At 44.1% G+C, this 27750-nt stretch overlaps 1 protein-coding gene across 1 annotated transcript in view; it reads right to left on the bottom strand.

Moving 5' to 3' along the window:
• Positions 1-12201: 12201 nt before the first annotated feature.
• LOC126260574 (uncharacterized) overlaps positions 12202-27750 on the bottom strand; it is a 105570-nt gene continuing 90021 nt past the window's right edge. Inside the window, exons 6-7 of the mRNA XM_049957910.1 lie at positions 27158-27291; positions 12202-12463 (exon numbers count right to left, since the gene is read on the bottom strand). Coding sequence (XP_049813867.1) covers positions 12202-12463; positions 27158-27291 — 396 coding nt within the window. The remainder of the gene's footprint in view (positions 12464-27157; positions 27292-27750) is intronic.

Below are 27750 nucleotides of genomic sequence, written 5' to 3'. Positions count from 1 at the left end.
GAAAATATGTGACGTGTGTATGTATGATTACTTATATTTTTTTTGCTTCTCTTTCAATGATGTATAATGTAACTGTTACTATGTAAAAGAAATTTGAACAAAACGAGTGCCAAAAGGACATTGCATAGTGAACCATTGTTCACGGACATTAATGAACATTACTAACTCTGCAACTACGCAGAAACCTATGTGAAAGAAACTGTTAATGACATTCATTATGCATCGTACCTATGTAAACGCGATGAACCATTTCTTTGATTAATAACTACGAACATTTAGGTGAGCTATATTCAGCAAAAAACTGAAAATGTGAAGTGCATAATTCGTGCATCGTCTAGTGACAATACTACAGTACCTAACTTCAAGATGTTAACTGGATTAAACGGACACAAAGTGCCTGTCCAGAAAACAACACGACGGGTGGAAGAATTTTGGTTGGAACTTCAGGGAATGAAATGTTCTCGAAATGTGACGGACACTCTTACCTGGACTGTCCAAGGATCCACGCCAGCTATGTACCGTCCGAGGTTCTGCAACCAAGCTTCCACGGAATGTAAAAAACGAACTGCACGTGGACCAATTACTAACGGGTCACGTCAAATCTGTAATAAACAATGTTTTTTTGTCACAACGAACTGCATCACAACGACTATAATGGAAATGGAAATGGACACGCTTATGTTTTAATCACGTTGTTATACAACGATGATACTAACCTGTGAAAAAATTATTGTGCAGCAGATGAATATGAACTGTAATAACGACACGATGTGAATAGGTCGACGCACCTGAAACATATGGACATTTTTCTTTGAAGTATTTCAAAACAATACTATGTAACTAAGAACATTCAACAATCTGAGTTGTATTGTGATATAACAAATATTGTAAATTTAAAACTAAGTTACCTGTTATAGAGTGTAGTCTTCATATGTAATCTTGGTTGAATATTTTCTTTGTGCAACGACTAAGATACGCGCGCACACGAACAATATGAACTGCATTACTGTGCCGCGTGATCTAACTGTATGATATAACGGCACTGCCGGAGTCACACAGACGCTTCTGCGCATGCGCGCACTCTATCTGCCAGCATAAGAACTTTTACGGCGCACCCGCGTCATTCAAATTTTGTATATAATGTGTATAATGTGTGTAATGTAAGTCATGTGAATAGTTGTAGATAACTTAGATTTACTTGTGCCTTTAGGTGAATTGCTCGCCTGCAGGTGCGTCCTTTCGCCTCGCAATTCAGGGGGCAATATAAAGGCACATTTGCATGCCGAGCGCGAGTTTCCGCGGAAACGCGAAATATTAATTAAATAAATAATCAGTGACTAATAAATAAAGCCTATGGCACACAACTGCAGCGCTGTGTCGCTGATAAAGACAAAAGAATAATTACGTTACTCTTATGTTTGATTAAGAGATGAGAGAGCTCAGGTAGAAGTGGTGCGAGAAGCACGTATTTTATTTTATTGTCTGGCACACCGCCATATTTTCATGTTATAGAAGAATACTGCGAGTTGCAACCACACTAGGCACTCGATTCTGTAATGAATTTATATTTATAAAAGTAAGTAGGATTATGAACTGTAGGCTATTTCATTGAATATATCTGATTTAACTAACTGTGTAACTTTTTTATGTTTAGTAGACAATCACCTCTGTACGACGTATTGGCATGGCTGGCAAATCATTGTAATATTGAGATTAGATCATGAGTCCGTACCTACCGCAGCAGTCTTTGGAAAGAAGTCCGATTATTTCAGTTTTCTTTCACGGTCAACTACGAGTTACATTGCCTTTTCCAAATAGCCATTGTCAAGCGTCTGATACCGAATAATTAAACGTCCACGTTCCAGATAAGCAAATACCAATTACAACCAATCATCATACATACAGAATAATTAATCATTAATATTTTATTCCATTTTATTTTTTTTTATTTTATAGCTGCTCTTCTCTCTTCCGAGTCGGCTTCTTGTGCTCGGCCGGCAATTGGCCGAGGCGAAGTAGATATCTTCATCCTCAGCACCGCCGCGCAAGTGGCACTGGCACCAGCTCGTATCTTTGGGCCTGTGGCGCTTTTGCCCTGGCTGTGTCTTGTCCGGACGACACGGCATTCTGACCGAATTTGTGGAACATAATGGCAATGATGCAGATGTCTGGGCCTCTGTGGGTGCGTGCCTCATGTTTTCTTTCATTGACTTGAGCCGTTTTTGATCGGGACAGGGTTTGTTTCAGAGACCCCATGGACAAAGCTTAAAAAAGTAGTTTGGAATACTGCTGTCAAACATTCGCAGGCCGTTGTTATATTTAGTGTGTGCAAAATTTCATTCAGATTTGAGGTGGATGGGTGGGGACCATTGATCTAATTGGTGTGTAATGGCATTATGAGAACATCTGTCCATATCTACATCTGTATTCTGCATGGTGAAGGGTACTCCCTCCCTTTAACCTTCCAGTCCCAAACGGTCCACTGAAAGAACTCGAATCTCTCTAATCTTATCCTCATGGTCTTTTTACGTGATATACTTAGGAGGAAGCACTACATCAGTTTACTTCTCTTGAAGAATACGCTCTCAGAATTTTAACTGTAAACCATATCTTGATGCACAACACGTGCCTTGCAGCGTTGGCCAGTGAGATTCTGAAGGCGTCTCAGTGGAGCTTTCCGGCTTCCTCTATGAATCTGTGGCGAAATGTGCTGCTCTTCTTTGGATCTTCCATATCTCCCCGATCAATCCTAGCTGGTATGGATCCCAGACTGACGGTCAGTGTTCGAACAAGAATTTTGTACTCTTTCTTCTTCGTGGATGAACTAAACTGCCAGAGTAGGCCTACTCTTTCAATAAACCGCAGTTTGGTATATACCTTCCTACGTTTAGTTTTATGTGGTCGTTCTAATTTAAATTGCTCCGCGTACTTGGTCATAAATATTTATAGATGTGACTGCTTCCAGTGATTTGTCAGAAATCTCCTCCTAATCGTACAATAACTGGCGTTTTCGCCTGTTTATGCACAAACCATTACAGTTATTTCAGAAATGTTCAAATGTGTGTGAAATCTTATGGGGCTTAACTGCTAAGGTCATCAGTCCCTAAGCTTACACACTAATTAACCTAAATTATCCTAAGTACAAACACACACACCCATGCCCAAGGGAGGACTCGAACCTCCGCCGGGATCAGCCGCACAGTCCATGACTGTAGCGCCTCAGACTGCTCGGCTAATCCCGCTCGGCTAAAATTATTTTTGTTGAGTGTTGACAGCCGATCCCTGCATGACGCGTCGATCTTCTGCACGTCTTCCTACATTTCGCTACGATTTTCTTACGTCGTGAACTTGTCTAGCAACATTCGTGAAAAGCCTCATGCAACTTCAGACGTTATTTACTAGGTCACTTAAATACAGGATGTGGCAGCTAAGACAGGTCACCTAAAATGTATACAGATTGAATAAACATATCGACGTGCCGTTTCACCAAATTATAGTGGACACTTAGTCGAATTTCCTGGCGCTCACAACTAATTTTTAACGTTTATAGTTACTTTGTTATATCTCTAAAGAAACTATATACTTTTTCTGCGGTACTTGAAAATAGCTTCTAAGAGAACTTCAACGGCAAAGTATGTACAGGACTTGATCAAATATATCAAGATAACAGCGCCGCAAACCGCTGTCCCTCCACCAGAAGAGATTCCACAAATGCCTGCCTTAATATACCAAATGTAAGCAAAAATATAACTCTGGTATGGTTCTTGTGTTTACCTGTGCACTTTAAGCTTACCAGTCTGTGTTCCGCCCTCGCAGCAGTCATATAACTTGCTCGTAAAGCTTTTGAGACATTCACGGTGAATAGGACAGTCGAAAAAGTGAATATCGTTTAAGGCAAACTATTAAAGTAGAGGTGCGGTTGTATGCTGAAGAGTACCCAGATCATGCTTAGCACTCGCGGTCTGTCTTTGCGAACATAAAAAAGGTGTAGTGTGGAGAATAAAACACGCCAAGGAAGAAGGAGAGAAAGTGATGAAAAAAATGAAACTGACATTTTAGCAGCAGTAACACACGATGCAAATGTCACCAAGAGGCATCTAAGAAGTACGAGAGGAATCAGCCAAACAAGTGTTCTGAGAGCATTATAGTATATGGCATTTCATTCTCTTCACATTTCGCTGCCTGTACGGTTTCATGCCAATGACTTCCAAAGTTGGTCACAGTTCTGGCAATGTTACCTACGAAAGGAGCAAAGTGGTGCGGCACATCTATGCAAAATTTGGTTCAAGGAAGGAGCATCGTTTGCAAACTATGAGCAAGTCAATCGCCAGTTGAAAATCGACGCTGACTCGAAGAAGTAGATAAAAACAACGGTCTTGATGTACCAATGTTAGTAATGTGTTTTCTAAGGTCATCATCATGGATCCCTATTTCATTGATGGGAACCCAAATGCACTCAAGTATCTCGAGTTCCTAAGGCGTGCTGCTGCTGGAGTTACTGGACAATCCAACTGGACATGAGGCAGTCAGTGTGGTACCAACATTACGGATGTCCCATTCCACGCATGTAAAGACAGTCTCCCTTAAGCGAGCGTTTGGAGAGCACTGGGACGGTCGTTCAAGAACTGCAAAATGGTCTGCATGCTCACCGAACTTAACACCTCTGTACTGTTATCTGTGGCGAAAATTGAAACAAGATGTCTATTAGAAACACCGACGACTCCCGAAGGCATTATATGGTATATAGAACGAACCTGTGTTGCCGTAAACCCCAGATGAAATGTAACATGCACTATCGTTTCTCAAGAATCACTTTACAGCATGCCAGCCGTGGTAATAAGCACATAAACCGTACCTAAGTTAGGTATTTGCTTACATTTGGTATAATAGGGCAGGCGTTTGTGGAGCCTGTTCTCCTCACAGCGGGATAGTGGTTTGCGGCGCTTTTATGTTTATACTATTTGATCAAATCCCACACATGTTATGTCGTAGGAATTCCCTAAGAAACTCATTTCAAATGCCGCAAAAAAGTATGCGGTTCCATTAGAAATGAACGGAGCCGATGTTGTAATTCGGCTACTGTAAACGATAAAAAATAGTTGCGAGCGTCAGGAAATTCGCCATACTGTCCTCTACTATTTGGCGAAAACTGCACCTCGACATTCATTCTGGATATAAACTATACGAGGTGACCTGTCTTAGCTGCCTAACCCTCCATATTGTGAAAAGTAATGGTGTCTATAATGTAAACAGTAATGGTGCTACAACAGTCCATTGGGGCACGCCTGAAGTTACTTTTACGTCCAAACTTTTCTCTCCTTTAAGAATGACACGCTATATTTTGTTTGCTAGAAACTCTTCAGTCATCACACAGCTGGTCTGGTATTCCATACGCTTGTATTTTGTTCTTAGGCGACAGTGGTCAACTGTACCGACGACTTTTTGGAAGTCAAGGAAGACGGCATCCATCTAGGCGCAAGTATCTACTACCATATTGGTTTCGTAGACGAACAAATCTGGATTTCACACGATCGTTGTTTCCGGAATCCATAGAGATTCATACAGAGGAGATTTTCAGCCTCCGGGAACGTCATAATACACGAGCATAAAACGTGCTCCAAAATTCTCTAATTTACCAATGTCAGCGACGTAAGCCAATGGTTTTGTGCGTCTGTTCAACCATCCTTCTTGAAAATGGGTGTGTCTTGCGCTTTTGTCCAATCACTAGGAATGTTTCCGCTGTCCATCGACTTATGGTAGCCTGCTGCTAGAAAAGGAGCGAGTTCTTTCGCATATTATTTGTAGTACTCTGTAGGTGCAGTCACCCTTTTTATGTTGAAAGATTTCAGTTGATTTTCTGTTTCGATGTCTATCGTTTTGACATTGGTGTGATGATTTAGTCTTGTGAGGTAGAACAGTGCAAAAAAAAAAATAATAATTTTACCTTTACTATCGTAGCAAGCGAAGAATGGATGACGAAATTGGCAGAAAGTAAACAATCAGCTGTTTTAAGATTGTGATTTTACTTTGGAACCACTGGGACATACAGTTTTCAACCACCCCTCATTTCTAGAGATGTACGGGGTGGTCAGAAACAGTCTGAAAAGATTGGAGGGTGCTGCAGATATGGTGTGCTGTGAAATAATTGTTACGAAAAAAATTCGATACGTTGCGCAGTTTCCGAGTTTATTAACACTGAAATTAGCACTCGCAAATTCAAGCGGCCCTCCAAATGTAATCAGTCTTAGTTTTTCTCACAGCTTTGATTGTAGAGCACGAGACTTCTCAGCCACTGGCTCAGGTTCGATCCTTACTAATGTCCCACGTCCAGTTCTCGTATCGCTCTCTTGTTCGGTTTCAGGAAACGAAATGAAGACACGTTTGACGACACCGTCTCAGGCGGGCCGCTCGAATTTACGCACACAACGGCCTGTTTAGCTAACTTCAGCGCTAATTAACTCGGAAACGGCGCATCGTATCGAGTTGTTCTCTTAAAAAGTATTTCTCCGTTCAACCTACTCGGTATTACCTTTACACGCTTTTCCGACTGTTTCTGCCTAACCTGTATTTGAAAGCAATATCATATTTTTCCTTGGTACAGTCCCACATCTCGAACTTATAACGCCCAAAACAAATCACAGTCCTAAATAAGAAGCAAAGAAGTACCTGCGATTCAATAAATTTATATCAAAAGTACTTTCGGTTCCAATGGTTTCATTTCGAAACCACTCGTAACAAAAGCAGTAGCACGAACTCAGATTTATGTCACAATAACTTTAGATATACTTACTTTCACTGTCGATGACCTCCTCAATATGATCACTATAAAAAAGCCTCCTGTCACACTTTTCTATGGTCTCGTAGCAAAATCTCCTCACCGACTGTTGCTTTGAACACTGTAATAATTTCGTGTGGCTCCTGGCCTTGTGCGAGTCTTTCTATTGGAAGCCATTTCTGTGGCTTGCGTGTCCCTAACTTCCCCCAGTTATCCGGCCGGGAAGAGGGGACCTGCTGTTTAACGTGGAATCCAAACCACGTGTCCTTTCTGGCGACTCCCCAAATCGTTGACAGGCGAAGGCTAGGTTAAAACGCAGACTGAAAAATCTAAGGTCCGACCCCTGGTTCGCAGTGAAGCACATCACCGCTAGATCACTAGACCTGACTTGAACGCACTACTTTCTTAGAAGTACCTTAGTGTACCAAAATACGAGGGCAATCCCAAAAGTAAGGTCTCCTATTTTTTTATAAGTACAGAACTCTGTTTGTGTGGCAGTTGGTGACGCTGTTATGAAGAGTGCTTCACGCGCTGTGTGTAAACATGCGCACGCCGCGCTGAGGCGCTCAGTCTTGGCTTGGCAGCCGGTGAGAATGGAGCTCCTGTTGGATGTTACTGCGAAGTGCGAATTGCGCGCAGTTATTCGGTTTTTGAACGCAAATGGCACTGCGCCGATTGAAATCCATCGCCAATTGATGTGAGTGTATGGTGAGTCGTGCATGGATGTCAAAAATGTTCGTAAGTGGTGTAGAGAGTTTGCAGCTGGTCTGACCGAAATTCACGACGAACAAAGGAGCGGGAGACCCTCAGTTTCTGAGGAGACAGTGTTGAAGGTCGAGCAAAGCATGCGTGAAGATCGGCGGATCACCCTGGTTGGTCTGTGCAGACAATGTTGACGGTTGAGCAAAGCATGTGTGAAGATCGGCGGATCACCCTGGTTGGTCTGTGCAGACAATGTTGACGGTTGAGCAAAGCATGCGTGAAGATCGGCGCATCACACTGGATGATCTGTGCCATGGCGGCGAGCTGGTATGTCTTGGGCATACAAAAACTGCCACAGCGTCTACAAAAATGCATCGACAGAAATGATGATTATGTCGAAAAATAGCTAAATGTTCAAGCTGTAAACTGATGTAAACCATTGTAGAAATAAACAGGACTATGTACTCATGAAAAATAGGAGACATTACTTTTGGGATTACCCTCGAATGTCTCTGATTTGCAATAGTATCGGTAGTTTCATGCTATACTTAAGAAAAGAAATTAATAAAACGGCAGTCAGAAACCACTGGTACTCAAAGAGTTAAACGAGAAACCGTAGTACGATCGTTCTCACAAGGAACCCCTTGGGTGCGAGGTCGCTAGTTCAATCTCTAAGTAATGCTCATTTGAAACTGTTAACAATTATGACAAGAAAAATATTAACTGCTAATGACTCATTATGTGTATAAGGAGGGCGACGGAAAATGAGTGTGCAGGAGGTGCAGAGACCAACTTTCTATGGTATGTATATATTACACTACATAAAATGGACATCGTCAGCATTCAACAAATGTTAAAAAAAATAACTGTCACCATGAACACTGAATGAAAAATGGCGCGCCACAGTGATCACAAAGGTTCGCACCAACCAGATCGAAGGCGAGCTGCTTGGGAGTTCTAAACCGCGCAGGACGTTCAGCTAGGTATTCACTCTAAAGGAATGCGCAGCTGAACTGCGAAGAAACTATGGTTAACAGAAGAAATACTTCAGTTGATCGATGAAAGGAGGAAGTACAAAAATATTCAGGGAAATTCAGGAATACAGCGATACAAGTCGCTGAGAAATGAAATACATAGGAAGTGCAGGGAAGCTGAGACGAAATGGGTGCAGGAAACATGTGAAGAAACCGAAAAAGAAATGATCTTTGGAAGGACTGACTTAGCATATAGGAAAGTCAAAATAACCTTCGGTGAAATTAAAAGCAGGGATGGTAACATTAAGAATGCAACGGGAATTCCACTGTTAAATGTAGAGGAGAGAGAGGATAGGTGGAAAGAGCACACTGAAGACCTCTATGAGGGGAAAGATTTGTCTGATGTGTTAGAAGAAGAAACAGGAGTCGATTTAGAAGAGATAGGGATCCAGTATTAGAATCAGAATTTAAGAGAGCTTTAGGGAATTTAAGATCAAATAAGGCAGAAGAGATAAACAAAACGACTATTCACGTTGGTGTGTAGAATGTATCTCGTATGAGTCTGGCAACGTACCATTTGACTTTCGGAAAACTATCATCAACACAATTCCGAAGACTGCAAGAGCTGACAAGTGCGGCAATTATCGCACAGTCAGCTTAACAGTTCCTGCACCCGAAGTTGCTGACAAGAATAGTACACAGAAGAATGGAAAAAAAATTGAGGATGTGTTAGATGACAATCAGATTGGCTTTATGAAAGGTAACGGCACCAGAGAGGCAATTCTGACATTGCGGTTGATTATGGAAGCAAGATTAAAGAAAAATCAAGACACGTTCATACGATTTGTCGACATGGAAAAAGCGTTCGACAATGTAAAATGGTGCGAAATTCTGACAATAATAGGGGTAAACTATAGGGAGAGACGAGTAATATACAATATATACAAGAGTCAAAGGGAGTAATAAGGGCGAACGACCAAGAACAAAGTGCTCGGATTAAACCGGGGGGAAGACAGGGATGTAGTCTTCCCCCCTACTGTTCAATCTGTGCACAGAAGAAGAAATGATGGAAACAAAAGAAAGGTTCAGGAGTGAAATTAAAATTCAAGGTGAAAGGATACGATGATACGATTCGCTGATGACGTTGCTGTCATGAGTGAAAGTGAATAAGAATTACGTGATCTGCTGAATGGAATGAACAGTCTAATAAGCACAGAATATGGTCACGAAGTAGATGAAGTTAAGGAATCCTACTATCTAGGCAGCAAAATAACCAGTGAGAGACGGAGCAAGGAGGACATCAAAAGCAGACTAGCACTAACAAAAAGGACATTTCTACCCAAGGGAAGTCTACTAGTATTAAACATAGGCCTTAATTTGACGAAGAAATTTCTGAGAATGTACGTTTGGAACACAGAATTGTAAGGTAGTGAAACATGCACTGTGTTAAAACCGGAACAGAAGAGAGTCAAAGCATTTGAGACGTGATGATATACACGAATGTTGAAAATTTGATGGACTGATAAGGTAAGGAATGAGGAGGTTCCGCGCAGAATCGGAGAGGAAAGGGATATGTGGAAAACACTGACAAGGAGAAGAAACATGGCGATAAGTCATCTGTTATGACATCAGGGAGTGATTTCCATGTCACTATAGGGAGCTGTAGAGGACAAAAACTGTAGAGGGCGGCATAGGTTGGAATACATCCAGCAAATAATTGAGGAGACAGGTTGCAAGTGGTACTGTGAGACAAAGAGACTGATTGGCACAGGAGAGCAATTCGTGGCAGGTCGCATCAAACCAGTAAGAAGACTGATGAAAAAAAAAAAAACGTATTGGTGTAACGGGGTGGTGAGAACTGATGGAATGTGATAGCATGCAATCGAATGCGAAACAGTGTGTCGTGGAGCTTATCGTGAAACTGGCTATCCTTTAAGCCGTAGCTGCCGATACTGCGATATGTTTTATACACACGGAAGAAAGAAACATCCAGAGGCTGAATTTCTCCAGTGGTTCTAGGTGGAATAAACTGCAGTGTCACATTCTCTTCAGAAGGGATAGTTTGCGCTAAAGGAGTATGATTTTTATACGCAGACCAGGAATCAAGGAAAAGCAAACTATATTGACCAGTTACTGGCCAGAAGTATTTCTCTTTCTCCCCCTTTCCCCCTCTTGCTTGCTGTGGCGTAAATATTCCCTACTGCCTTGCAAGATCACGCACACTAGAAAGAATCGTATGGGGCAGAGCACCTCGAACTTCTCGAAGCACGAAAGGTAGCTTTTCTGCCAATTTATCATCCAGATTAACAATTTGCATAACTATACAGATTAACAATAGGCATAATTGTATACCAATGCGTTAAGGCACTGATGTTAGTTCGTTTGATACAACTTTCTTGGTACCTCTAATGTCCAAGGTTCCTTTCATATGCAGTTCCTCTTCAAATTCCGAATGGTCGGAGTTGAAAAGAAACTCGTTACTGAACGATGGGCCAAATTTGTTTATCTCACCGAGAAATTTTTGGACTGATTTCGCAGTTTGCTGTGCATCGTCAAGTTGACGCTTTGTTTGAAATTTCGTGATCTTACGTCTTCCAGTTCTGTAGCACTGAAGTTATGCAACCATCCACTGCTTGCCTTGAAATCACTGTAATCTATGTCGCACGGTATTTGATGTGCATCGTAACGTAGTAAGTCAGTATCATGCACACGCTGCAAATTGTATCGAGCGTCGGCGGAACCCGCAAACACCAGTTTTTCTAACAAGTGCACCTCGTCCTCCTTCAAACACGTGTAGTACGTGCTAGACGGTCATATTGCTGCGGTCTTATTCGAAATCTGTTCTTTTTTTTTCTTTTACTATCCTGCAGGTGATCTTCCATGCACGTAATTATGTTTAGTGTCCACTTCTTGGACGACGATTGTCCTTTACTACCTTTCACTGGAGATGAAACTTATGCCTCCTTGTCCGTGGCACGACATCTGTTGGGTTGGGTTGGATTGTTTTTGGGGAAGGAGACCAGACAGCGAGGTCATCGGTCTCATCGGATTAGGGAAGGATGGGGAAGGAAATCGGCCGTGCCCTTTCAGAGGAACCGTTCTAGCATTTGCCTTGAGTGATTTAGGGAAATCACGGAAAACCTAAATCAGGATGGCCGGAGGCGGGATTGAACCGTCGTCCTACCGAATGCGAGTCCAGTGTCTAACCACTGCGCCACCTCGCTCGGTCGACATCTGTCTCAATACCACTTTCACTTGTTAAGCACGTATCGTCATACTGTAATCCTCACGTACGTTGGCCACACAGTTGAGCGTACGTTGCAGAAACGGTAATATTTAATCTGCCACGTCTTTCTCACTCTACGAAATTCCTTGAGTTCCCGTCTGACGAAATGCCGACTTCGGCAACTGTTGTTGTAGACATAATGCAATGTTTGCTTTGTTTAATGTCGACATTGCTCTGCTTTGTGTCAATACCACTAGCACTGTAACACTGGTGTGAGTTACTCGTCGAGTAAGCAGTTCAACTACGCTCCATAACCTCACGCTGTGCTCACCACCGGATACCTCCAGTCCCTCGCCTCGTTGCTATTAGCAGCCAATATTGTGGTTGCACGGAAGACGATATGTGGGGCATCGAATACACAGTACGGGTGGCCGAATATCAAAGTAAGACAATTAAGATGTACACTGCTGGCAGTGTTTACTGAACAAATTTCTGGAAGGTAATGACGGTGGATGAGGGTGTGGTTATAGTGAGATGCGGCCCTCGCCGAAGGCGGCGGCAGCGGCGGCGGCGGCGGCGGCGGCGCTGCCCTGTGCGTCCGGGTCGCAGAGCGGGATGCCGATGGCGTGCTCGTACAGCAGGCGCACGCGCTCCGTCTCCCGCGCGCACACCACCTCGAGGCGCGCCGTGTCCTCCGCCGCCTGCGCCACCGACACGCGCACGTCGCGCGCCTCCGCCTCCAGGAACTCGGCGCGCACCGTCGTCGCCTCTCCGCCCAGCGAAATCCTGACAGCACGGCACGGCTCTCCAGTTGAGGTGGTCCTCTTCGTCCTTACTTACAATTTCCATATTCGTGGAACCGTAATTCTAAGTTGTTTATTTCATTTTATTTACTTACTAGCTGAGTACCGGCATTGCCCGGGGGTGTATTTACTCCAACTTTCTAGTAGTCCATCTCCTTGTTCCCCCTCTCCCTGACTGCCTCCTCCTTCAGGCCCTCTGTGTCCATCCCCTCTCACTGTCCAGCCCTTTCAACCCCCACTCTCTGCCCATCTCGTCCTCCCCCTCTCTTTCTCGACCTCCCCCATCTTCCACTCTCTGTCCATTTCCTCCTGTCCCTTTCTCTGTCCATCTGCTCCTGTCCCTCTTTCTGTCCATCTGCTTCTTCCCACATCTGTCTACCTGCTCCTTCTCACTCTATACATCTGCTCCTCCCCCTCTAATTACACCTTCTTCTCCTCTCTCTCTTTGTCCATCTCCACCTCCCCCTCTGTCCATCTTCTCTTCCCCAACCTCTATGTCCATCTGCTTCTCCCTCCTCTCCCTGTTCATCTCCTGCTCTTTCACTTCTCTGTCCACCTCCTCCTCCTCTCCCTTCTCTCTCTGTCCCTCCCTCTTTCCTTTCTTGGTCCATTACCTCGTCCCCCATCTCTCTCTACATCTCTTCATCCTCACCTTTCTGCCAGTCTCTCCCTTTCCTTGTCTTGTCCATCTTCTCCTCTTTCTTTCCTTTGTCCATCTCCTTTCTTCCATTTATCTCTCCAGTTCCTCCTCCTCCTCTCTCTGTCCACCTCCCCATCCCTCCTATCTCTGTCTTCTCCTAGAGCCTCGCTGTCTGTCCATCTCCTTCCCCCAATTCTCTCTCCGTGTTATCACGCTCACCCCCATAAGGAGCTAGTGGTTCTTCACCACCACTGTATTTCTTTCCAGATCCTAACTAGTATCTGTACCATATTTGGTTCAAACCGTTCCAGGAGTTTAGGATGAGCTTTTTACCCTTGGCTTTGCCCATGTTCACAAATTTCAAATATATTTCACATGCAATTAACATATTTCGCACGTATTTGCACACACATTCCACCTGTACAACTAGCTGATTTCGCCCTGCAGTGTCATTTTCACGCAGCTCAGTTTTTATGACTTCGTATCTGGTGAACTACGTGATTTACAATCATACAATTTTGCAGATACATCCAGTGGCATAAATGGATACTGTCTGTGAAATCTGTTTTGAATAGAGTAAGCAGTAAAGAAGTAATAAATTGTAAGGTCATGATGCGCCAGTTCTCGACGCATCTCAGTGTTTATGACGTCATATCTTCCGAATAATGCATGTGTCGTTCATCGAAGGTACATTCAGTGGTAGATGTGCATACTGTCTGTGAAAAGTGTTGCAAATAGAGTCAGTATCAATGAAGTAATAAATTTAAACGTCTTGTATGATGCGGAAGTTTTTCACGCAGCTCACTGTTTAGGACGTCATAACTCCTGAACTAAGTGTCATACAATGTCATAATTTTGCTGGTACATTCACTGGTATATCTGAATATTGTCTGAGGAAATTGTTGCGAAAACACATGGCAGTAAGAAAGTAATAAGCTAACATTTCGTGCTTCATGCGGCAGTTTTAATGCATGAACAGCGAAAATGTAGTTAGCGATAATCTTTTTAGTTTCATAATTTTGTGGGGGTCATCGGGATAAATTTTCATAAAGGTTTGAAATTATGTGTAAAGTTTGTTGCAAGGTTCTAAATGCTTTCATTCACAGGTATTGGGTGACAAAAGTATAGGTATTCAGGCATCGTGGGACACATTGCTTTTTCACCCCCACCCGTTTAATAGGTGGGTGGTTCTTACCCCACACTGATTCTTTCCACACAGTAAGCGATATGTATACCAAGTTTAGCTGAAATCGGTCCAATGGTTTAGGAGGAGGTGTGGTGCATATCTACATACATACATACACATGTACATCCATTTTTATAATGGTATGGATTTCAGTGTATTGACTCCCCTCCTGTTTGTAGTTTGGGAACGTATGGGCGCCCAATGGCGAGGTTTTCAACGCCCTGACATCGATGAAAACAAACAAAGGTGGATAAGAACGAAAACTGTCGTACACGCATGCACACGAAACGACCACACAATGGCTATCGCACAGGCACTCTCACATGCACTAAAACAAATGATGAGGCAAGATAGCTAATCAAGAAAGTAAAAGAGGGAAAACAAACCACAAAAGAGCTAAAAGAACAGCACAGGGAAATGAGACTGGCTGACCACTTACGAAAAAATTTGAGTGAACCAGCCACCCCTTTGACACATTAAAAATATCTCCCCAAAATCTTGTTAAAAATGTGGGACAACAGGCAGTTCCATTTCGTTTTGGACACAGGACATCTTGCATTTCCTGTAAGGGTTCAATTTTCTGTCATCGAAATTAGACGGTTGGTTAATATCTTTTGCAAACTCGCAGCTGCGACGGACAAGTTGTAATTTCTCGCTTGGTGGCACTCCAGCAATAACACATGAATATCCAGAAAAAAATATATTTTATTCGTAAGTTTCAGTTCTGAATTTCTGAGGCACAAATTGGATAGTAAAGGTTTATCTCAGTACCAAAAACGAACAAGTGGAAGATCGAGTTGCCAAAACTTCCTCCTCTGCAAAAGTGTAAACGAAACAAAATAGCCTCTTCCAATTATTGCAGTTAATTAATTCTTGGATCGTTACTCTGGATACTAATCACTGCCCGGTTGGCATTCTACTAGTGGAGACATCCAATAGAAAAATTAAGACTGTTCAACGAAATATTTCCTTTCTCGGCATATAAGGAGAAGTTTGAATTACATTGGCACATAAAGTGCTTTTGTAAACTTAAAGTTCGCTACTACAGCTGGAGACAAGGGAACCGATCATTTCAACCAAAATCAAACACTAATGAGGTAACGCACTTCCAGCAGCACGGCGTACTAGTAGAGCAGGCTGATGAGGGACAGGCCTGGTGGTGATGGGCTGTGTGGTCGTCAGGCATCAGGAAACTGACTGCAGGGAAGTAGCTTGCGGAGCCGCCAGCACAGCCCTAAATATGCTGGCGGAGGATGGATACAGAATTCCTATTGGCACCACAATGTGTTTGTGGAAGTGTAATGTAGTGTGGCATTCTCTGCAAATGAAGTTGGTGGTATGCGCGTGTCCTCGCTTTGTCAAACACTCGCCTGCGGCTACAGGCGTGCTGCAAATGTCAAGTGGTAGACCAACCACCATGCTATTCTGGCGGTGTGGTGCTAGGGCAAACGCCATTCCTCTTTTCCCCCCAAAACGGTGGAGGAGAGTTGAAGAAAGGCGTCAGGTTCAGTGATGGTGATGCTGGGGATATCATCAGCTGATCTGGTTGGGGCGTATGGGATGGGACCCACCCACACAGAAGTAGTCACCTGTGATGTCTGGCACTGCAGTGTAGGAGTGGGTTCTTCCATATTGTGGTCGTCTTCGGGAGCTACCTCGGACTGGGTGTCTGGAACAGAGAATTAAGTCAGCACGCCTGACCGTGAAAGGAGTCTGCAACTTGGGTGTACCTGGCTGACCTGACATCTGCCCCGGCCATTGTGGCCGAGCAGTTCTAGGCGCTTCAGTCTGGAACCGCACGACTGCTATGGTTGCAGGTTCGAATCCTGCCTCAGGCACGGATGTGTGTGATGTTCTTGAGTTAGTTAGTTTTAAGTAGTTCTAAGTTCTAGGGGACTGATGACCTCATTTGTTAAGTCCCATAGTGCTCAGAGCCATTTGAACCATTTGACATCTGCAGCAGAATCCATCCTGTAGCTGTATCTCTAGCAAAACACGTCCCAGGATTGCTGCAACCATGGCAGGAGGACAACAGAGCGGTTGACCACACCCAAATGCCATGAACCACACATCATTGTGTAAAGAGAAGTGATGTCTGCTCGAGCAGGTGGGGTGATGCCTGTGTTCTCGAGGGTGTAGCATAGAAAGAGAGGAAGAATGAGGATGTTTATGGAGCTGTTCGGCTGAAGAGGAGCTGTCTTGCACTGTGGCCCTGCACAAGGCGAGGAAAAGAGTAAGGGTGTCATCAAGGGGCTGGTGATGACAAATTTTGGACATTTATGTCTTAAATGTGTGGACATATTATTCCTCTATGACATTATAGGCTGGATGCAAAGGCGCAATGTGGTCTAAAGTGATGCCATTGGTTGTGCAAAAGTTAGGAAGAAGTGAATTGAAGACCACTTCAGTAACCAGATTTTCTGGGAGACCTTCTAGGGAAAAAAATGTGGGTCAGAGCTTTGTTGGTATGCGCAGAAGATGTGGAGGACATATGGGTAACACAAGGAAAACCAATACCTGCATTGACAATCATACATCATAGACACTGAGGAAGGGGGCCAGCAAAGTAGAGATGGAGTTGGGACCACAGGTTGGAGGTGGTGGGCCATGGAAAACAAGGACGAGCCGATGAAACCTGTTTGTTTTGTCATGTAGAACAGGCAGCCATCATAGGTGTGATAGCAAAGTATGTGCCCCTCCAATAGATATGTTGGTGCGCAAGGTGTCTGTTTAGCATCACCCTCCCAGTGCATCTCATGAAGAAGGGCAAGGATACGATCTTGAACGCACGAGAGACGACACCTTGCATCCTGCTGTCGTTCCCCTGTCTGAGGATGATGCTGTTGACCACAGAGAGCTCCTGGTGTCTGGGTTAGAAGGCTTGCAGGCCTGGAAGTGACAGCATCTTCTGATTAGTGGGAGTACCATGTTTGATGAACTACAAGATGTTATGCAGAAGCAAGTCGGGGGCAGTGTGCTGTCAGATGAGGGTAACGTCCAATGAGAGCCAGAACATGGCGTTTTCAGCATCTAAGTCCAGCTGGCAGCAAACCTCCTGGTTGGAGTTGACGTTTGGGCCTTGACCAATGGGCACCCTGGAAGGAAGTTGTGCGTTAGCATAGTGAGCTATGGACCAAAAGTGAATGTCGTACATGTACGCAGAAGGAAAGAGAGCCCAGCACTGGATCCTGTGAGCCGTTGTGGTGGGGATTGGCGTGGTGAACTTCAGTAAGGGCAGGAGTAGCTTGCAGTCTGTGAGTAGTATGAACTGTCGACTGTACACATAATCGTGAAACATTTTGATATCAAAGATAATGGCCAATGTTTCCTTCTCGATTTGGCTGTGGCTCTGTTGAGCCAGTGACAAAGCTTTTGACACAAAAGCAGTTGGCCTCTCCACTCTGTCAATTGCATGTGAGAGTACTGCCCCTATGCCATAGTTTGATGCATTGGCAGCAGGAATCAAGGTTTTGAGGGAAGATAGCCGGTAAGGCAGGTGGGGTGGAAGAGGACCTGTCGGAGTGCCTACTTCCACTCTACATTTTTGTAAAGGAGATGATGAAGTGGTCCTGCCAAGACCACCACATGAGGACGAAAACAGCGGTAGTAGTTCAAATGTCCTCAGATGGCTTTGAGTTAAGAGCTGTATTTTGGCGTCGGCAGACGTTGGATAGCACTCACATAATGGGGTGTGGGTCGAATTCCCTATACATTGAATATCTGGCCTAAGTATTCGACTTGTTGCACAAAAAAGACACACTTTTGTTAGTTACAACGGAGCTGGACATGGTCAACCATACAAACAGTGCGTCGAAGCCCTTGGCTAAATCTTCCGCAGAGTGACTTGCTACCAGAATGTCATGTTTTTAGCAAACAGAACACAGCATGTTGTTATCAATGGAGAGACGTCTACAGACGTTAAAGTAACCTCTGGCGTGCCACAGGGGAGTGTTATGGGATCATTGCTTTTCACAATATATATAAATGACCTAGTAGATAGTATCGGAAGTTCCATGCGGCTTTTCGCGGGCAGATGATGCTGTAGTATACAGAGAAGTTGTAGCATTAGAAAATTGTAGCGAAATGCAGGAAGATCTGCAGCGGATAGGCACTTGGTGCAGGGAGTGGCAACTGACCCTTAACATAGACAAATGTAATGTATTGCGAATACATAGAAAGAAGGATCCTTTATTGTATGATTATATGATAGCGGAACAAACACTGGTAGCAGTTACTTCTGTAAAATATCTGGGAGTATGCGTGCGGAATGATTTGAAGTGGAATGATCATATAAAATTAATTGTTGGTAAGGCAGGTACCAGGTTGAGGTTCATTGGGAGAGTCCTTAGAAAATGTAGTCCATCAACAAAGGAGGTGGCTTACAAAACACTCGTTCGACCTATACTTGAGTATTGCTCATCAGTGTGGGATCTATACCAGATCGGGTTGACGGAGGAGATAGAGAAGATCCAAAGAAGAGCGGCGCGTTTCGTCACAGAGTTATTTGGTAACCGTGATAGCGTTACGGAGATGTTTAGCAAACTCAAGTGGCAGACTCTGCAAGAGAGGCGCTCTGCATCGCGGTGTAGCTTGCTCGCCAGGTTTCGAGAGGGTGCGTTTCTGGACGAGGTATCGAATATATTGCTTCCCCCTACTTATACCTCCCGAGGAGATCACGAATGTAAAATTAGAGAGATTCGAGCGCGCACGGAGGCTTTCAGACAGTCGTTCTTCCCGCGACCCATACGCGACTGGAACAGAAAAGGGAGGTAATGACACTGGCTCGTAAAGTGCCCTCCGCCACACACCGTTGGGTGGCTTGCGGAGTATAAATGTAGATGTAGATAATAATTGGCGGTGCCTGGGACATCCCATATCTGCTGGTCCAATTATCTTTGAAAAGTAGCTGGTGCACTAGCATGCCGAAGAGGAGTCTCTTGTATTGATGGAGTCTGAAGGGTGTGTTGATCAGTATGATGTCACGGGATTCGGCATCCAATGGTAACTGGAGGCAGCTGTTTTTTTAAGTCAGTCTTGGTGAACACATTACCCCCACCCAATTTAGCAAGAATGCCTTCCAGTTTGGAAATACGATACGGTCGATCACTGATCGACATTGGCCATAGCACTAAATTCTCTACAAATTTGCAGCGCCCCATTGGGCCTCTCAGTAATGATGATGGGCGCTGCACGACAGCTGTTGAACACCAGTATTAGCGCTCCATCGTTATGCAGACGTTGTAATTCCATACTTAATTTGGCCTGAAGTGCGAAGTTTGCAAAATTCGGGCACAGATGGTGTTAGGCGGTTTTCACATTCCATGTCAGACAATCCTTCCCCATGAACCATGGACCTTGCTGTTGGTGGGGAGGCTTGCGTGCCTCAGCGATACAGATGGCCGTACCGTAGGTGCAACCACAACGGAGGGGTATCTGTTGAGAGGCCAGACAAACGTGTGGTTCCTGAAGAGGGGCAGCAGCCTTTTCAGTAGTTGCAGGGGCAACAGTCTGGATGATTGACTGACCTGGCCTTGCAACATTAACCAAAACGGCCTTGCTGTGCTGGTATTGCGAACGGCTGAAAGCAAGGGGAAACTACGGCCGTAATTTTACCCGAGGGCATGCAGCTTCACTGTATGGATAAATAATGATGGCGTCCTCTTGGGTAAAATATTCCGGAGGTAAAATAGTCCCCCATTCGGATCTCCGGGCGGGGACTACTCAAGAGGACATCGTTATCAGGAAAAAGAAAACTGGCGTTCTACAGATCGGAGCGTGGAATGTCAGATCCCTTAACCGGGCAGGTAGATTAGAAAATTTAAAAAGGGAAATGGATAGGTTAAAGTTAGATATAGTGGGAGTTAGTGAAGTTCGCTGGCAGGAGGAACAAGACTTTTGGTCAGGTGAATACAGGGTTATAAATACAAAATCGAATAAGGGTACTGCAGGAGTAGGTTTAATAATGAACAAAAAATAGGAGTGCAGGTAAGCTACTTCAAACAGCATAGTGAACGCATTATTGTGGCCAAGATAGACACGACGCCCATGCCTACTACAGTAGTACAAGTTTATATGCTAACTAGCTCTGCATATGATGAAGAAATTGAAGAAATGTATGATGAGATAAAAGAAATTATTCAGGAAGTGAAGGGAGACGAAAATTTAATAGTAAAGGGTGACTGGAATTCGAGAGTAGGAAAAGGGAGAGAAGAAAACATAGTAGGTGAATATGGATTGGGGCTAAGAAATGAAAGAGGAAGCCGCCTGGTAGAGTTTTACACATAGCATAACTTAATCATAGCTAACACTTGGTTCAAGAATCATGAAAGAAGGTTGTATACATGGAAAAATCCTTGAGCTAATAAAAGGTATCAGATAGATTATATAATGGTAAGACAGAGATTTAGGGACCAGGTTTTAAATTGTAAAACATTTCCAGGGGCAGATGTGGACTCTGACCACAATCTATTGTTTATGAACTGTAGATTAAAACTGAAGAAACTGCAAAAAGGTGGGAATTTAAGGAGATGGGACCTGGATAAACTGAAAGAACCAGAGGTTGTGCAGAGTTTCAGGGAGTGCATAAGGGAGCAATTGACAGGAATGGGAGAAAGAAGTACAGTAGAAGAAGAATGGGTAGCGCTGAGGGATGAAGTAGTGAAGGCAGCAGAGGATCAAGTAGGTAAAAAGACGAGGGCTAGTAGAACGACTTGGGTAACAGAAGAAATATTGAACTTAATTGACGAAAGGAGAAAATATAAAAATGCAGTAAATGAAGTAGGCAAAAAGGAATACAAACGTCTCAAAAATGAGATCGACAGGAAGTGCAAAATGGCTAAGCTGGGATGGCTAGAGCACAAATGTAAGGATGTAGAGGCTTATCTCACTAGGGGTAAGATAGATACTGCCTACAGGAAAATTAAAGAGACCTTTGGAGAGAAGAGAACCACTTGTATGAATATCAAGAGCTCAGATGGCAACCCAGTTCTAAGCAAAGAAGGGAAGGCAGAAAGGTGGAAGGAGTATATAGAGGGTCTATACAATGGCGATGTACTTGAGGACAATATTATGGAAATGGAAGAGGATGAAGATGAAGATGAAATGGGAGATACGATACTGCGTGAAGAGTTTGACAGAGCACTGAAAGACCTGAGTCGAAACAAGGCCCCGGGAGTAGACAACATTCCATTAGAACTACTGATTGCCTTGGGAGAGCCAGTCCTGATACAACTCTACCATCTGGTGAGCAAGATGTACGAGACAGGCGAAATACCCTCAGACTTCAAGAAGAATATAATAATTCCAATCCCATAGAAAGCAGGTGTTGACAGATGTGAAAATTACCGAACTATCAGTTTAATAAGTCACAGCTGCAAAATACTAACGCGAATTCTTTACAGACGAATGGAAAAACTGGTAGAAGCCGACCTCGGGGAAGATCAGTTTGGATTCCGTAGAAATATTGGAACACATGAGGCAATACTGACCTTACGACTTATCTTAGAAGAAATATTAAGGAAAGGCAAACCTACGTTTCTAGCATTTGTAGACTTAGAGAAATCTTTTGACAGTGTTGACAGGAATACTCTTTTTCGAATTCTAAAGGTGGCAGGGGTAAAATACAGAGAGCGAAAGGCTCTTTGGAATTTGTACAGAAACCAGATGGCAGTTATAAGAGTCGAGGGGCATGAAAGGGAAGCAATGGTTGGGAAGGGAGTGAGACAGGGTTGTAGCCTATCCCCAATGTTATTCAATCTGTATATTCAGCAAGCAGTAAAGGAAACAAAAGAAAAATTCGAAGTAGGTATTAAAATCCATGGAGAAGAAATAAAAACTTTGAGGTTCGCCGATGACATTGTAATTCAATCAGAGACAGCAAAGGACTTGGAAGAGCAGTTGAACGGAATGGACAGTGTCTTGAAAGGAGGACATAAGATGAACATCAACAAAAACAAAACGAGGATAATGGAATGTAGTCGAATTAAGTCGGGTGATGCTGAGGGAATTGTGTTAGGAAATGATGCACTTAAAGCAGTAAAGGAGTTTTGCTATTTAGGGAGTAAAATAACCGATGATGGTCGAAGTAGAGAGGATATAAAATGTAGACTGGCAATGGCAAGGAAAGCGTTTCTGAAGAAGAGAAATTTGTTAACATCGAGTATAGATTTAAGTGTCAGGAAGTCGTTTCTGAAAGTATTTGTATGGAGTGTAGCCATGTATGGAAGTGAAACATGGACGATAAATAATTTGGACAAGAAGAGAATAGAAGCTTTCGAAATGTGGTGCTACACAAGAATGCTGAAGATTAGATGGGTAGATCACATAACTAATGATGGAAGTATTGAATAGAATTGGGGAGAAGAGGAGTATGTGGCACAACTTGACAAAAAGAAAGGATCGGTTGGTAGGACATGTTCTGAGGCATCAAGGGATCACAAATTTAGCATTGGAGGGCAGCGTGGAGGGTAAAAATCGTAGAGGGAGACCAAGAGATGAATACACTAAGCAGATTCAGAGGGATGTGGGTTGCAGTAAGTACTGGGAGATGAAGAAGCTTGCACAGGATAGGTTAGCATGGAGAGCTGCATCAAACCAGTCTTAGGACTGAAGACCACAACAACAATAACATGTCAGACAATGATTCTAATGAGGTGTATGTTGTGTTTGCTGTGCAACGATCCGCCGATCTTGTCGTTGTTTTGTCAGATTACCAGAACACTAAGTCTGAACTTACCAATCGGCAATCCAATAAGTTGTATGTTCAGTCACGTGTCCTCACGAAGTGCGTTAATTTCCAGTTATATACTGGTGCTACTGTTACGCTGCTCAGCTGCGCTACGTTTGAATGGTAGGCAGCCCACAGCTGCAGCATCCATGTTGTCAACATACTGTACAACGGACAACCTATTCCTGTGCGTGGATCATGGAATTTACCAGCCATATTCCATGGAACTACTAAAACAGTGTTATTTCATAAGCTGTGCTCTGTAAAGTCTACTAACATTTGAGGCATGGATACCGTTACCTTTTCGGATTGTCAATTCAGGGTAAGGTGTTACAAATTAATTCATCTGGGTTTCTGGCCAACATTAAACCATTCTGAGACAAGTACAGTGCTCTGTTCCATGGTAGTTTACACAAGGTCCAAGGCTTCGAGGCCCACGTGACACTGAAAAACATTGCACATCCTTAGTTTTTTGGTGCTCTTCCTGTCCCTTATCCATTACAGGACTGAGTTGCCACAGAGTTGCAGAGGTTGCAGGACAATGACGTCATCAAACCAATATTGGCCAGCCAGTGGGCTCAACCCCTGGCGGTCTTTACGAAACCATCGGGTGTGTTGAGACTCTGTGCAGACTTTAAATCAACTGTCAACCCACAAACGGTTAGTGATTCTTTTCCGTTGCTCTGCAATGAGGATTTGATGGAAAAATTAAGCCAGGGTCGCTTCTTTTTAAAAACTGATCTCCAGGAGGAATACATGCAACTGCGTTTAGATGAAAAGTCAAAGAAGTTTCTTGTGGTTAACACACACACAGTTTCGGCGGTCACCATTCGTTGTCTCTTTCGCCCCAGCTATTTTCCAAGGGTATCTTGAGCAACTGACGTCGCAACTACCTTTTTGTTCAAAATGGTTCAAATGGCTCTGAGCACTATGCGACTTAACTTCTGAGGTCATCAGTCGCCTAGAACTTAGAACTAATTAAACCTAACTAACCTAAGGACATCACACACATCCATGCCCGAGGCAGGATTCGAACCTGCGACCGTAGCGGTCACGCGGTTCCAGACTGAAGCGCCTTTAACCGCACGGCCACACCGGCCGGCGCTACCTTTTTGTTGTAACTATTTAGATGATATGGTTGTCTCTGGTCGTATGCCAGGAGAAAAGCTACAAAATTTAGAGACATTGTTTCAAGTGTTGTCCGAAGTGGGACTGACATGGAACCGTTCTAAGTGTTCCTTCTCTCTCACCGAAATTGAGTATCTTGGTCACATGATTGATGCGCACAGCATCCATCTGTCACAGTCACACTCAGTGGCCATTCGTGACTTGCCTGCGCCGACCAAAGTATTAGAACTGCAAGCTGTAATGGGGAATATAACCTGTTACATCCGTTTTATCCTGAATGCCACTCAGATCGCAGCGCTTCTAAATCGCTTGCGCCGCAACGGCGTTCTGTTGGTATGGTCTGCCGAATGCTACATCACTTTCCAGGTGCTGAAAGACACACTACTAAGTGATTGGTGTTTGGGCCACTTCGACCTCAGCAAACCTGTGTCATTCTTGTAGCAGATGCTTCATTTTATGACATTGGTGCGGTGTTGTCATACCGAGTGGGCTCCAATGACAGGCCCATTGCATTTATCAAAGGCATTGACCAAGACCGCTCAGCTGCATCAAACTCGAAAAGTAGGTTTTGGCTATCATTTATGAGATCACGCACTTCAATCGATAGATGTATAGCCGCTGCTTTTCTCTAGTTACAACATTTCATTGTGCTATCCCCCTGCATGCTACCACCTCCCCGTTGAGGTAGAGAGTTATGTGTCGATGTTAGGACGAGTGGCTGGAAGTGGCTGATAATAAGCTGCATCTAGTGAAGCCAACCATGCGGCCGTGGCTTACTTCCTTGCAGCCGCGTAGACGGGATGAGGTCATCCCTACCGTCTTCGCATAGGTCACAATCGTATGAGTCATGGCTTCTTGCTCCGGGGAGCGGACTATCCAGTGTGTGGTGCCTGTGGCGTACAGATCAGTGCGTGCTACATTTTACTCGACTCTGTTTTATTTTCAGACCAGAGGGCAACTGCAGGTTTGCCAGCAGATCCCCCATGTATTTTAAGTGACGTTGAAATGGGTGTGTTTAGAATTTTACGGTTTTGTGACACGTCCAACTTGTCTGCTAAAATTTTAGGGAGATGTTCTTAATGTACTTATATGGATATGGTGGATATGGTGGATATGGTGGATTGATGACCTGCAGCCGTCTAGAACGACATTAGAATTATATTAATACCGTCAACTGCGCACGGACGTTGATATAGATCAACAGGGACAGGTGAAAATGTGTGCCCCGACCGGGAATTGAACCCGGGATCTCCTGCTTATATGTCAGACGCTCTATCCATCTTTTTTTTTCATAACTATAGACGAGCGCCGTAGAGTAAAAAAAAAAAAAAAAAAAAAAGATAGGTGGACGCGAACAGGCGACCGTAAGTTTAGAATACACGGCGATTACCACTTCTTTTTTTTTCCAATGTTAGACTTACAACCTTTGCTGACAAACATTTTGTTGTATTACCGCATAAATAGTGTCTACAATGTCCAAATGTTGACAAATAGTAACTAATTAGAAAATTAATTAATTAAGGAAATGAATAAAACTAAAAATGTCCAAATGAAAGACATGAAGACATTGCGGATAGTAAAAATACAAAAGAAACATGCTCCTGTAGCAATGAAATGAAATTCGTGTCGGGGGCGACACCTGCTTACGACCCGACGTTCGATAAAGCAAGAGAGCCATCTATCGACTCGTTCTCCAGACGTTGGTGTAAGACTGGGTTGTCTTCTCGAAATACCATCTGAGCCATCGAGGGCACAGATGACAGTGCGACTGCAGGGACTATCTCGCGCACGCCTCCCGCGAGACTCACATTCTCATCTTGTATGTCTACACACTACATTCGTAGTGTCCCACCCCAACACACTCATTACTCGTGGAAGACATCCTTCCAAGTTCCGTAAGAACAGACACCATATCCGTATTACTATTTTTAGTCTCAGCTCTATGGCTGAAGAGCAAGCAAGCACACTGGATAAAAAATTAGTCTTTTCTTGGAGACATCATGCTGATACTGTGGAACACGACAATAAACAGACTGTACTACTCATTGTGCATGGGCGTACAGGTGGGATACTGTTACTTACATAAGCCAATCCACCACGGCAAGGTCATATACTTATATGGATATGGTGTCTGTTCTTTCGGACATGTCCGAAAGAAGAGACACCATATCCATATAAGTATATAGTTCTGGCGATACCGACCATGACCTTCTTCTTCTGTGCGGATGCACACATATTCCCCAAACTCTTACGGGACTTGGAAGAATGTCTTCCACGAGTAATGAGTGTGTTGGGGTGGGACACTACGAAGGTAGTGTGTGGACATACAAGATGAGAATGTGAGTCTCGCGGGAGGCGTGCGCGAGATAGTCCCTGTAGCCGCGCTATTATCTGTGCTCTCGGTGGCTCGGCTGGATAGAGCGTCTGCCATGTGAGCAGGAGATCCCGGGTTCGAGTCCCCGTCGGAGCACACATTTTCACCTGTCCCTGTTGATCTGTATCAACGCCCGTGCGCAGCTGACGGTATTAATATAGTTCTAACTATGTTCTTAATTTGTTGACAGGGTGACTGGCTCATCCATGTTTTTTTGTAAGTGATCAGACAGTCAAATTTCCACGAGCCTTTCTTTTAGCTCTTCTGTGGTTTTACTTCTGTTTTAATCCCTCGAAAAGCATCTTTCACCCCCCTCCGTTGTATAAAGGCCTGTGAGATAGAGTGACTGTGTGGGTCTACGCGAGTGAGGTGGGTTGAGTGAATGAGCGTCATTTTAAAGGTTTCCACCTCACAATTTTAGACATTTTATCCACATTCGTTTCTTTAAATATATGTAACGGCGCTGGTTAACCTCGGCGCTGCGCTTGTAAGCCCCCACCCCCACCCCACACACACACACACACACACACACTCGAGTTTGGCAGTTGTCGGTGCAGTCACTCGTTGGCGTTAACGCGAATAACCTGGAGCTTGCTGTGTGTGATTTGAGAGAGTGTGCCTTACGAGGAGGAGGCCTTGTGCTGCTGGCAGAGGTGGAGGCGCGCGTCGAGGGCGGCGGCGAGGCGGCGGTCGGCCTGCAGGTTGGTGTGGATCTGGCGGCTGCGCGCCTCCGCCTCCCGCAGCCGCAGCCACAGGTTCTGCACGGCCAGCAGCAGCTGCTCGCGCCGCGCCTTCGCCGCAAGCACCAGGTCGTAGTAGTGCTTCGCGCCCAGGTAGTCCTCCACCGTCGGCGCCTGAAGTCCCAAGTCCTTGCGAGGAAGCGACTTAACATTGTTGGAGGAGATTTCGGGCTTGCAGCCGTTCGTCGTATACTACAAATCACGATATTTCGACTACGCACTATCGGCCAAGGATAGGAAAAACCGACCGGTTAAAACCGATACCTGTGTTTTAGTTCCGAATAACAGGTATTTTTCGGTGGTTGATTGGTCTCGGTTATTTATTTTTCATTAATAGCCGGATAAAAATCCGCAATATCAATTACTCACAGCAGCACTACTAAAATTTTTGGTTTTTAAGTAAACCTTTTTTTAAAGAACGCTCGAAATTTAGCGCGCACTTCAATGCGAGATACTTGTAATGGTTTCGACAACGAA

The sequence above is a fragment of the Schistocerca nitens genome, chromosome 5 (assembly GCF_023898315.1).
Source record: "Schistocerca nitens isolate TAMUIC-IGC-003100 chromosome 5, iqSchNite1.1, whole genome shotgun sequence".
Classification (NCBI taxonomy): domain Eukaryota; kingdom Metazoa; phylum Arthropoda; class Insecta; order Orthoptera; family Acrididae; genus Schistocerca; species Schistocerca nitens.
Note: the sequence above shows the minus strand (reverse complement) of the source record. Positions and strands in the feature narration are given on the sequence as shown.